At 31.9% G+C, this 12,470-nt stretch overlaps 3 protein-coding genes across 4 annotated transcripts; 1 reads left to right on the forward strand and 2 right to left on the reverse strand.

Annotated features, from left to right (window-relative positions):
• Nucleotide 1: 1 nt before the first annotated feature.
• On the reverse strand, nt 2-2,181 carry LOC110684996 (probable 2-oxoglutarate/Fe(II)-dependent dioxygenase). The gene is made up of 2 exons (XM_021861450.1): nt 1,255-2,181; nt 2-987 (listed from the first exon to the last, which is right to left on the reverse strand). The coding sequence occupies exons 1-2, from the start codon at nt 1,794-1,796 to the stop codon at nt 411-413; spliced, it is 1,119 nt and encodes a 372-aa protein (XP_021717142.1). The 5' UTR covers nt 1,797-2,181; the 3' UTR covers nt 2-410.
• Nucleotides 2,182-2,646: 465 nt separating this feature from the next.
• Nucleotides 2,647-4,327, reverse strand: LOC110684949 (1-aminocyclopropane-1-carboxylate oxidase-like). Its single transcript, XM_021861394.1, has 2 exons — nt 3,735-4,327; nt 2,647-3,419 (listed from the first exon to the last, which is right to left on the reverse strand). The coding sequence occupies exons 1-2, from the start codon at nt 4,274-4,276 to the stop codon at nt 2,843-2,845; spliced, it is 1,119 nt and encodes a 372-aa protein (XP_021717086.1). The 5' UTR covers nt 4,277-4,327; the 3' UTR covers nt 2,647-2,842.
• Nucleotides 4,328-9,677: 5,350 nt separating this feature from the next.
• LOC110684950 lies at nt 9,678-11,453 on the forward strand. 2 transcript variants are annotated; one of them, XM_021861396.1, is made up of 3 exons: nt 9,678-10,380; nt 10,555-10,644; nt 11,339-11,453. In XM_021861396.1, the coding sequence occupies exons 1-3, from the start codon at nt 9,958-9,960 to the stop codon at nt 11,393-11,395; spliced, it is 570 nt and encodes a 189-aa protein (XP_021717088.1). In that variant the 5' UTR covers nt 9,678-9,957; the 3' UTR covers nt 11,396-11,453. The 2 variants fall into 2 exon arrangements, with proteins under 2 accessions (XP_021717088.1, XP_021717087.1); XM_021861395.1 differs by lacking the exon at nt 11,339-11,453 and adding an exon at nt 10,755-11,329.
• Nucleotides 11,454-12,470: the final 1,017 nt, after the last annotated feature.

A 12,470-nucleotide genomic window follows, 5' to 3' on the forward strand; every position in this document is an offset into this window, starting at 1 on the left:
TACTACAGGTTAATATTCATGTTTTCAGCTGATACCTGATCTATGCAAATTTGAAGCTTATCGTAGACTAGGATTTTGATAGCTTGAATGTAAGTTATAGCTACATACCAATTTCAATATAATGATTGGAAAGTTACAGATACTTAAAGTGAAATTTTGTAGTATTAGTTAAGCATGAAAGTATTCATAACACGACAAGATTATCACGATTTACAGACTGAACTTCTGCAATAAACATGGTATAGATTGATTAGTAATTAGGTCAGAGTATATTCCAAGGGTACATAGCTGCTAATTATCAAAGAGAGTAATACAAACATTACTGAGATATACATCAGCTGTTTGAGTTGACCAGTAAATCTCACATCATCTGCTCATCACTTTCAATGGGCTTACACACATGGATCACATTAGACCATTGCATATTGGATAGCTACTTTAGACAATGTTGGACTTACCTTATAAAAATGCTGTAGATAATCACTCACAACTACCTTTTTATACTCGTAGTCACTCGAATCATCACTCTTAACAGGCTCGATTTCCTTTGACAGTGGTGGATTACAGAACAATGCCAAAGAGTATCGTTCTGAATCAGCTTGTGTGACAGCCCTATGCCAAGAACTTTGGACTTTTCCATTGCTCATTATCTCAAGAAAATCACCAGCATTGACTAGTAATGCATCAGTAGGCCATGGAACACTTAACCAAATTTTCTTATCTTTGTGCATAACTTGGAGACCACCAGAAGTATCAAATTGCATCAGAAGAGTAAGGACACTACCATCTGTATGTGGGCTTAAGCCTATTGTTGAATTGGGCTTTGGACAAGGTGGGTAATAGTTGATTCTTACATTAATCTCTCTTGTTTTTGGGTCTAAATATTTAACAAAGGCAATTTTCTCAAGAGATAATGCTTCAGCTAGTGCTTGGAGTATTTCATCACTCAGTTTTCTTGCCTCCTCTGCATACCTTTCAATAACTTCCCTGATTACAACAAATCTTAGGTTAGCCCAACTCTATTCAAATGAATTCAGTTAGTTTATATAAGTTCCGATAAATTAAGATATAACACAAATTTCTGGACGACTATAGATATGTGTACAGTCACCCTATTTGTCAGTTAAAAAAAAGCTAGCCACACTCATATTATCATTGCTTTACGGTTAACAAGATTACCTCAAGTGGAGGGCACACGACCTTTAACAATATGTTGAATGTCAATTATACGCGATTTTGAGTAAGGATATGTACCTGAAATTAGCAGGTTTTTGAGGCCAAACATTAAGCCCTTGAGTTGATTCTTTAGGAGCTACCTTCATAGTCAAACGATCAATCCAATCAAGAGGTTTATCATCTGACTTAACAAAATTCCTACCATAACCCATATTATCTACTGAAGCATATGTTCCAACGGACCTTTTCTTTTCCTCAAATGAAAGCTTAAAAAACCCCTTTATTACTTCCTTAGCAGCAGACAATAAAGAAAATGGTATACCATGTTCCCTAACCAATACCATGCCATATTCTCTAAGACCGTCGGCCAACTTTTGTTGCTCATTTTTTCTCTCCTCCACCTCACTGGCGCGTAATTTAGCCATACTTATGGATGGAAAATTCTCCGGCAAACAAGAGATCGCGGTGCTTAGAGTGTCCGAGGGTGGCCTAAGGAACATTTTTGGTACATCTTGGACACCATGGCGTGAAAGTTCTTGTACCACGGGTACTCTAAGGACTCTTAGGGAGCCATCTTGACTGACAATGGAAGCTTCATGAAAAGAGTCTTGAGTATCCATAATTCTCAAAGTTTGCAAGAGATTACAAGTTGAACTAACAATATGATGTTATACAGATATGAGAGGTCAAATTGGGATACTTAAAAAAAAAAAAAAAAAAAAAAATTTAAAAAAAAGGAAAGGGGAAGAGAGGGGGCAGTATCTCTAACTAAGTAAATATCCATAGTAGTTTATGTTATGATGTATTCTAATCATCTAACTCTTACTTTTCTGAATTAATGTATCCTATCTAATATCTAAACTTATTTGAAATTATCTAAATTTATCCAATCTTATTACTAGAACTTATTTTAGGCATAAATGTAAAATAAACTGCAATAATCAAACTTAGAACTTATTACGAGTATTAAAATGAACGGAACAAGACTTTAGTGGTTTTACCGGGATTACTAATCATGTAGTTATCATGTGGGGTTTAAAAAAATCTTATCTCTTCTTGTTTAAAATATAGATGACCAAAACAATAATGGACTACTTGATATATGTGGCCAAGAACTAATCTTATGGTGAACGGTTTGTATAACCCATGATCTACATTGTTTTGACTCGATTCCATTTGTAATACATCTGTCAAATCATGCGTGAAGGTCGAGTTGGGGTCATTTTTAAATAGGTTGGATCATGCTCGTATCGTATTTGGGTTTTACAAGGCTATGTTGTGTTCAATGCAGGATTAATTCACTTTGAATCTTCTATTGTGTACGTCAATTATTAAGAGCTCTATTTGTAGCTTTTTGTTTGTTGATCATGAGCTTCCACAAAACCCCGTTTTGAATACGTTTTTTGGCCATGTCACATATGGAGTACTTCGTATGTTTTACTATAAACAACCAACATCAATAATGGTAAATGTAACATCAATTATATCACTAGAAACAACCAACTTTAACAAAAGAGTTCATTCATTTATTACCTCAAGGGTTTAAAAACCCTCATAAGCTGAAAGCCAGAGTTCAATAAAAAAAAAATGTTGAAAGGAAATTGGATGTTCACTCCTTGTATTGCAACCTTATTAGTACATCCAATCTATTGATGCGCTGATCATGTTAGACCATTGCAAATTTCATAGCCACTTTTGGCGATGTCTGACTTACCGTATAATAATGTTGTAAATAATCACCCACGACCACCTTCTTATACTCGTAATCACTCGAACCATCACTCTTAATAGGCTCGATTTCCATAGACAATGGCGGATTAAAGAACAAGGCCAAAGAGTATCTCTCTAAATCAGCTTGCGTAACCGCCCTATGCCAACAACTTTTAACCTTTCCATTAGTCATTATCTCAAGAACATCTCCAGCACTTAGTAGCAACGCATCACTAGGCCATGGAACACTTAGCCAAACTTTCTTGTCTTTGTGCATAACTTGTAGACCACCAGAGGTATCAAATTGCATGAGAATAGTAAAGGTAGAACTATCCGAATGTGGGCTTAGGCCCATTTTTGATTTGGGCTTTGGACATGGTGGATAATAGTTTATTCTTACATTGATTTCTCTTGTTTTTGGGTCAAAATATTTAACAAACACATCTTTCTCTTCAGATAATGCTTCAGCTAATCCTTGGAGTATTTCATCACTCAATTTTTTTGCTTCCTCTGCATACTTTTCAATAACTTCCCTGGTAAATTACATAAAACACATCTTAGGACTAAATTAAACCCTAAATCTATACTTCGTACTAGTAGTTTCATAGTAATAATACAATCGTAGAATATGAGGTGACGTGATAAGTGTATACAAAACGTCACCTTCATGAAAATCATTAAAAATTAAAAGTTTTCTGGTTCATTTACCATTTAAAAGTTACCCTCAGCTCGATTCTAAGTCATTACACCCATTGTCTTAAATATAAATTATAAAGTGATGATAAGATCAATGAACTTTAGGCATGTAAATAAATCAAAAAATTAAAATTATAAGGGAGGATACGTACTTGAAATCAGCAGGTTTTCGAGGCCAAACATTGAGCGCATGCGTTGACTCTTTTGGAGATATTTTCATAGTCAAACGATCAATCCAATCAAGAGGCTTATCATGAGTCTTAGTAACAAAATTTCTACCATAACCCATATTATCCAAACTAGCATACGTCCCAACATTTTTCTTTTTTTCTTCAAAAGACAGCTTAAAAAACCCCTTTATGACTTCCTTAACACCAGACAATGGTATACCATGGTCACTAACCAATACCATGCCGAATTCTTCAAGACCGGCAGCCAGCTTTTGTAGCTCATTATTTCTCTCCTCTACATCCTTACCGCGTAATGTGGCCACACTAACGGATGGAAAATTCTCAGGCACACAAGTGATGGCAGTGTTTAGGGTGTCTAATGGTGGCCTAAGGAACACTTTTGGTACGTTTTGGACTCCATGCCGTACGAGTTCTTGGACCACGGGCACCCTAAGGAACTTTATTGAGCCATCTGGGCTTAAAATGGAAGCTTCATGGAAATATTCTTGAGTGGCTCCAACCATCTTTTAATTTTTTTGATAGTTGATACTTGAAACTTGATAGAGATTACTCAAGTGATTTATTGGTAGTGATGCATAATCAATTAAGTGGTTTATAATTAATAGGCAATAGGTCGTTTAATTTGAATTAATCGAAAGATGCTTGATGGTTTGATTGAAATAATTAAAATTATAACCAAGTTGCATGCATAATTTAGAATAAGTAGAGATGTACAATGATTTGGTGGGAATATATATAATTAGATCAAGTGGTTTATATCAGGAAATATTTTTGTAGTCTATGAAAAGATCATTCTTTTTTTCTTGTTCAAACCATAAGATTAATGGACTGCATGCTAATAATAGTTATAATAAGAATGAATGTTTATGGTACTGTTGCCATTTGAGATATGTGCAATGGTTTGTATGATTCAATTGTATTTATAGGATTTTAGTTTCTTGATATTCCAAGCCCTCATGTCATGTCCCTTAATAGTTATTGAAGCAATTATATTATTAGTTATAGTGTTATACCCAATCAAGACAATTACTTATCCATAGAAGCAATGTGTCTCAAGCTTAGTGCTCAAGTTGGCCAAACGCTTATAAAACAACTTACAGCTTCATATATACTACCTATTTATTCTTAATATTATTACAAATAAATATAGATAATATACTTCCTCCTCCCATTTTTTTTTTTTTTTTTTTTTTATTAACTTGCAACATCTCTACGGTATATATTATTCACATACTCCATTTCAATTACAATTTATAATTATATTTTATAATTATATTAGTCATAGGGCCAAGATCATAATAACTTTTTTTATTTAACAGGATGATCTTAGCTTCAATGTGTAATATATTTATAGATAGATGGATATAAGAAGAGCTTTGATAATTAGCATCATATCTAGGGTCTAAGTCTAACATGTTTGAATATGAGTGATCCAAGGGACGTTCCGACGTTGTAATTGACTGTATATACTTTACGTTTGAACAACAAATAATAATATGGTGAGGTGTTAAGTTAAGGATCCAATATTTTGGCAATAAAAATGTTAATGCAAAACGACCAAATAATAAGGGAACAAGTGGGTACCAACTCTAGCTAGTTCAGGACCCAGCGGTTCGTTAATGCCTAGGTCGGTCGACCAGATTCATGATATACAATATAGTATTGTCAACTTACTCACAAAATAATTTATAGTCGAGAATAAAACATAATATAATGACATTTTATTTATATTATACACCGAGGTATAATGGTGAAAGGCATTGAAAGTACGAGTATATATAATGCAAATTTAATTACATATAAATATGTGTTGTGTTAATATTCTATCATGCTAGAGGACCCAACTCAAAAGAGGTTATATGTAATAGATTTAATTAATGATTTTAATCCAGAAGTTCCATTTGCATATTATAAATTTATAATTTGATGGTTTTTATTATTAAAAGTGTAGTAATATTATAAAAAAATACTTCATATATTAAGAAGATCATATTAAATATGATTATTTATAAAGGGTTGAAATTAATGATGCTTTCAAGTTTCAAATAAAAGTAGATAGAACTGGATACAATTTGTGGATAATGAACTTACATGTATGACTAATATAATTAGAATTTAGAAGCATAAAGATCAATTAAAAGTAAACATTATTGTACTTTTGCTATTGAATATACATATTAACATATATATAATTGCATAATAATGTGATGGAAAGTATAATTGATAGTAACCTGATATCCTACTCTAAGTGGTAAGCTAAGCCTATTAATTAGTGATATTAAAGTACTAGTTGGTATTGCATACATACATTTCTAATTAAGAATTGGAATCTAGTATTAAATTAATTAAATTAATCTTACACATTCCTACATTTTAATGTCAGAAAAGACATGCCTTTCATCTAAAAAGTGTGGCCGTGAAAAGATGCAAATCATGTGGATTATGTCCCAATAATGTGCTGACTGAGGGAGTTATAAACTTTGACCACCAAATCTCAACCGGTATGTCAGATGCCACGAGAAGGTCATCAAATTAAACTACTTGTATTAATTAATCAAATACAGTATACACTATTAGTATAACTGTATAATTATATATACATACTCCTATGTATATGTGTAATAATAAAGGAATATAATTTAGCGCTAGGTATAAAAACTATAATTAGAATTGAAATACCTAGCTACAATTATACGGAGTATATAATAAGCATTAAAAACATTATTAGTACATTAGTACATACCTAATAATTTGGTCATTAATGATAAATATAATACCATACCCTCTCATTTATTTTTGTTATTCTTTTGTGGAATCATTTTGTGAAACAAAAAATAAAACTCAATCACTCTCATTGAGCATTGTAAGATCAGAATAACAAAGTAGAACGTACTACTAGAGTATATCATCATGTACTCTATATACTCTAACACTAATAACTAAGGAAAACTATTCACAATTTATATAGTTAATGCTTATATAGACTTGTGCAGTGCATTTTAAGGCTACATATAGCAAAATCGATCAATGAAAGGGATATGTACTGAGAGAAGACTAGTATTACAGAAGTAATTTATTGGATTGGTTGATTAATTCAAGTATAACAAAGAGAAAGGACGAAGAAACCAACAAAATGGAAGTACACATAAACACGGACGCTTTAACTAGACATACAGTAACAGTAATCTGACTACTAATGAATATGGGAAGAGCATTTTAGGTCGAATTCCGTGCGCACGTGCAAACATGTGTGTTACTGTGGTGAAATCCCCCATGCAACAGCATATGCACACGTGCCCACATGTGTGTGTGAGTGCGTGTTTAAACTTGTGAAGTGAAATTTGTAGCGGCAGAATTGGTTCATCACTTGCAAATTAAACCATTTCTTCACCATGCACATGTGAATCGATCTAGCTTACGAAATATAACCCACTTATATATTGGAGCTATATTATAAAGTTTTCATATACTTTATTAATTCATTTACAGTTGTCTAGTTGACACATTTTTATCACGTCCGTCTTTACAAATCTTTAATTGTTAATATCTTAAGTTATCAATAAAAAAATTATAAAAATTATTTGATATTTTTTTAAAAAAAAAGTCTTAACAATATATCTTATACAACCATACATTCTCATATGTGTGTTATGCATACACAAAAGATAAGGTAAAAGTAATGTATATAAATAATGTCAAAAGTCAAAATATATTAAATGAAAATAACCGAGTAAGTATATAAATTCACCAATATGTAGGTTTTGGACCACCTTGTTTATAAGTAGATATAAGTTTGGAGCTATCTTAGATTCCAATGCATTATTATTATTATTATTATTATTATTATTATTATTATTATTATTATTATTATTGATATTGTATCTTTTGATAATACAAGTATAAGTCTACTAATACATGTATGGATGATGGATTGGACCACGTATATTATGAAGTACAGATATACTACATGCTAGTTTTTATGGGTGACCTTGATCTTTCGAGAAAATGTTGCATGGTTTGAAATTTGGATGTTTCAAGGCATGAGTACTAATATAGCTGTACCGCTGTACGTAATAAACTGATTGTATCATTGAAACTTACACATCAGTGCAACTGTGCAACAACCTAGCTAGATTGATAGATCGGACCCTTATCACTACTCGATCCCTTCCATGCATGCATGTATATGTTTATGTATATATCCACATTAATGCTCAACTAGTACATATCTAGTTACCTTGGAAGCACTCCACCCATCATCTATCACGCCTCAATTATTTCTAATTTCCTAATGGTTAAAAAAAATTACCCATACATATACGGACAGTGGCGGATCTTCATACCTTTTCTTTTAGGGGGCGAAAAATTCTAAGATAGAATATATGTAGTATATATATACAAGACTTAAAGTTAGTTAAGAAAAACATAAAAATACATTTTTCCCGTACTTGTACTTCAAATATCGTATCAATGGGACATTCCACTATTCACATTCACATACTTTCTGTATACCATTAATTACACGAGAAACACATAATCATGTAACAATTTATTAGATTAATCTTCTTACATATGAGTAATTAATTATTCATGATGAAGTGAATTGGTGGCCTAGCTAAGCTAGCTGATGAGCTGGTAGGATTTTCAAATTATATTTTATTTTGCTATCTATAAGCATTAATATAAGGGTAGATGTAAAATAAAATCCATACAATTATGTAACCGTGTGATGCCAAACCTTGAGATTTTGGATTGCATTGCAAAAATTCAAGTTATGCAAGGACCACAAAAGAGCTCAAAAATACTCCATTTTCATGCAATGGGGACATATAACAATATATGAATACGGAGTCTATCCTATAAGCTTATTCATAGATATAAGAGGATAGTTTGGACCATTTAGAAGACAGTAAGATTTCATCAGCTGAGTATTAATGATAGTGAGATGAGCAATTTCGATTCTTAGATATATGACTAATGTTATAATTAAGGTGGTTGTTTTCAATTCTAGTTGAGCCCTTTCTTGTTCAACAAATGCAAAGACAGCTCATAAGCATGGCACGCACAACACAATGAGGTTCAACATAAACCACAACTTAATTATGAGTATGATTTAGGATAGAAAGATGAATTTTAACCTACAAAAAAGAGTCGAGTCTTAAGCTTCCCCCCTTCCCCGGTATATGTCATGCATTAATATGTATGTAGTATGTTTTGAGACAAGATTGAGATCGAGTGGGACATCACATATACAAGCTAAGGAATCAAGGAAGATGAGGACAATGATCGATGATGATCCTTCTTTACTATACGTGTCTAATGCTTTAAATATGTAAATTAAGTGTAGACTTTTCAATAACAATCATTATATATGCAAAAGCTAAGCCCAACCATCTTGTGGTCATAATTTTTTGCTTAACATAATCTACACCTTATTATTTATAAAAATGAAAGTATACAGATTAGATACATGCCGCCTTATTAATACGTTCCAACATTATTTATTTATTTTTCTTTAACACGAGTCAAATAGAGAGTCAAAGATCAAAGGACAACTCACTGATTTTGCCATCTCTACACGAATATGATACCATATATCTAAATTAAACCTAATTAGTTGGTTTGGTAACTAATTACACCATCCTAAATCCAACAATTAGTGAAAGAAATTGATCGTACGGAACATAAATAAGTTAGCCCCCTTAAAAGCGACCACGTACACCCACAACAATGACACAAGATGATGGGCAAATTGTCTTTTTCTAATTTTCTTAAAAATTGCTACAAATAATTTTAGAAAAAAAAGAAAGTGGGCTAATATACTAGTACTGGTCACGGGGTTAGAGTATGATAACATAGGTGTCCAAATACGGAGATAGAAAAGATGGACGTGTACCCCGTTTTTGTTATGAGCGTACACTCTGCCGAGCTGTCTACCATGTGCACGCACCCTTCCTTCTCTTTCTCTCTCCTTTCTCTTTTCTTTTCTTTTCTATCTTCTCTTATATGTATGTATGTATTCATTCCCAACTGCCACTTCCAATTCATTCATTCTTCTCCATTTCAATTCTTCTATAAATCTCCCCCTTCTTTATCATTATTCTTTATTATTACAAACTCTCCACATAAACCAAACCAAACCAAACCGTAAAAATATATACTCGTACCAGTAGTAGTACGTAAAATGATGAATAATGTAGTTTTAACAGCGGCACCCTCTTCATCAGAGTGTAGTAGTGGGTGTGAGTCTGGTTGGACTCTATACTTGGAACATTCTAGCAGTAGCTTTTCTACTGGTGCTAAATGTAATATTAATAAACACCAAAAAGTGGCTGCTACTTTTCATCAAGGTAAAAAAAGTGCTAGTCTTTTTTATGATGATGATGATGATGATGAAGATGAAGATTTGTCCATGGTTTCTGATGCATCTTCTGGCCCTCCACATTTTGATCATGAAGATGATGAAGATGAGGTTTTTTGTTATAGTAGCAGAAAAAAACAAAGTGTCAAATTATCAACTCTACATCAACAACAACAACAACAATATTTTCAGGCTCAAGACTTTGGCCTTGATGATACCGCTAGCTCCCCTCTTTTCACCTCCGAGGTAATAACTGATGATTACCTCTTCGGCTCTCTTCAGATTTAGTTGTCACATTATTACTAAATGAGTTTATCTGACTATAATATGGACCGACATTATATTGCATTGTGCATGAAAATGTGATCTTTATACTAGTTTATTAATAAGACTATATATTGTTGTTATATTATTTTGCAGAGGAATAATGGTGGAGAAAATAAAGTTACATCATTAAAAAGGATGGTAGATTACTCTTCACAAGGTTTTTCTGCTACTCATTTTCATCAGGTATTTTATTTGATTTTATATTTTTATCAACATTATTTACTTTTTTTTTTTTAATAAGATCATACTGTATATCATTAATCTTAATTAGCATTTTCGATTTCTTTTTACAGGAGAGATCTACTAATTTCCAGGAACATTATGATTTTATTCAGCCCCCTTTCTCAACTAACCAATTTCAACATAACCATTTAAGTCTCCATACACTTTCTTAATTACATGAATAGTACTACTACGCATTTTTTAAAAGAGAAAATATATTGAAGGAGTTTCTTGTTAATTAGACTAATTATTACGGAGTATTAAATACACAAATTAACCGTAACAAATTATTTACTCTGTTTCAAATTAATTATATATTTTGATTAGCTAAAATGATATAAACTATTACACACCATATTATACTTTTTAATAATTGAATTCTTTTTAAACAATTATTTCATATTTTAACTTAATTATATGTGTAGATAGATACGAGTATGAAGTATAAATTGTTAATTAAATAGTCATATAATAAAAAATGAATTAACTAAACAACCTAGGATGTGGTATACTTCATCTGCCTTTTTTAGCATTATAAAAAAAAATACAGAGTAATTAGTAAAAAAATTATTAAACACTATACTCTTAAAGTGCTAGTATTTTAATTTGTTGATTATGAATAAATTTACTAATAATATGAATTATTTTTTTACAGGTGGTCCTAGATTGTAGAAAGAGAAGACAAGGAATTAAAAGGCTAAAAGGAAGCTAAAGGATTGTACCAAATATAGTTGGTGATCAACAAAAATAGCTCAAAAGAAGCAATGAATGAAAAAAGAAGAAAAGGGTTATGTTGTCAAAAAAGGGTGTGATAAAAGAAGCAGATCTCAAAGAGATCTTTGATTTCTTTTTTTAATTTCATTGATTTACAAAATTACTTTTGGCTGTCATTTTAGTGGGATACAACCTCAAGGGGAGTACAATGCAAGTAGAAATTAATACTCCTTGATGTATTCTAGGAATATATGAATTTATTTCAATTGAGGTTCAATAGTGGCTAGAGATGTAACTTAAATATGTTTAGAGTACTTCAACTCGAGTTAATGGCAATGCATGTCAAATCTCATTTACCATGCATATCATAGTATAGTCATGATTTATTTCATCAAGTCTTGGTTCTTCTCTTTCTTGCTATATGTGTGCAATCATCTACTAACACTTCTCGATGTGGAGGGGTCGGCTCCAGTACCACCATATATAATGTATGTTATCAATATACATGTTTGATTGACATATTTTTCTCATAAAACTCGATCTAGCTAGCTGGTATAATTACATTCAAGTTTATTATTTGGCAGACATATATATGATTGCTAGTTGTTGTTATGTAATATAACTTAATGATCTTACTCCTGGTTTATTTGATTTTAAAACTTGTAATATATATATTAATATCTAGACCTATAATTTCATTTATATGAAAAGGAGTTAAACTGAGAAACATTGTTGTGCGACAGCGGAAGCAAAGGTCGAAAACAAACAAGAAAACAATAAAGAAATTCAATGCAAACAATAAGAACAACACCAAGAATTTACGTGGTTCACTATCGATGTGATAGCTACGTCCACGGGCACCGAGATCGAATGATTTCACTATAAACTGCAAAGATTACAAAGATGATTCTTGTATTTCTCAAGAACGGCTCTCACTCTGTCTCTCTTAACCCTAATACTAATATTAGGGAGGTTTTATATTAATCCCTAAAATAAAAGATACTTGGGCAAAAAGATAACATAAAAGATAACTTTAAATCGTAAAATCCGCGTCTCCGCATTTTTCCTTCTCC

Source organism: Chenopodium quinoa, unplaced genomic scaffold, assembly GCF_001683475.1.
Source record: "Chenopodium quinoa cultivar QQ74 unplaced genomic scaffold, ASM168347v1, whole genome shotgun sequence".
Classification (NCBI taxonomy): Eukaryota; Viridiplantae; Streptophyta; class Magnoliopsida; order Caryophyllales; family Amaranthaceae; genus Chenopodium; species Chenopodium quinoa.

Bases quoted from the DNA above. Each gene is read 5' to 3' on its own strand.
- LOC110684996 (XM_021861450.1), bottom strand. From the start codon at position 1,796: ATGGATACTCAAGACTCTTTTCATGAAGCTTCCATTGTCAGTCAAGAT. The intron at 988-1,254 runs GTACATATCCTT...TGTTGTAATCAG, and splicing joins CAAAAACCTGCTAATTTCAG to GGAAGTTATTGAAAGGTATG.
- LOC110684949 (XM_021861394.1), bottom strand. From the start codon at position 4,276: ATGGTTGGAGCCACTCAAGAATATTTCCATGAAGCTTCCATTTTAAGC. The intron at 3,420-3,734 runs GTACGTATCCTC...GTAATTTACCAG, and splicing joins CGAAAACCTGCTGATTTCAA to GGAAGTTATTGAAAAGTATG.
- LOC110684950 (XM_021861395.1), top strand. From the start codon at position 9,958: ATGATGAATAATGTAGTTTTAACAGCGGCACCCTCTTCATCAGAGTGT. The intron at 10,381-10,554 runs GTAATAACTGAT...ATTATTTTGCAG, and splicing joins CCCCTCTTTTCACCTCCGAG to AGGAATAATGGTGGAGAAAA. The intron at 10,645-10,754 runs GTATTTTATTTG...TTCTTTTTACAG, and splicing joins CTGCTACTCATTTTCATCAG to GAGAGATCTACTAATTTCCA.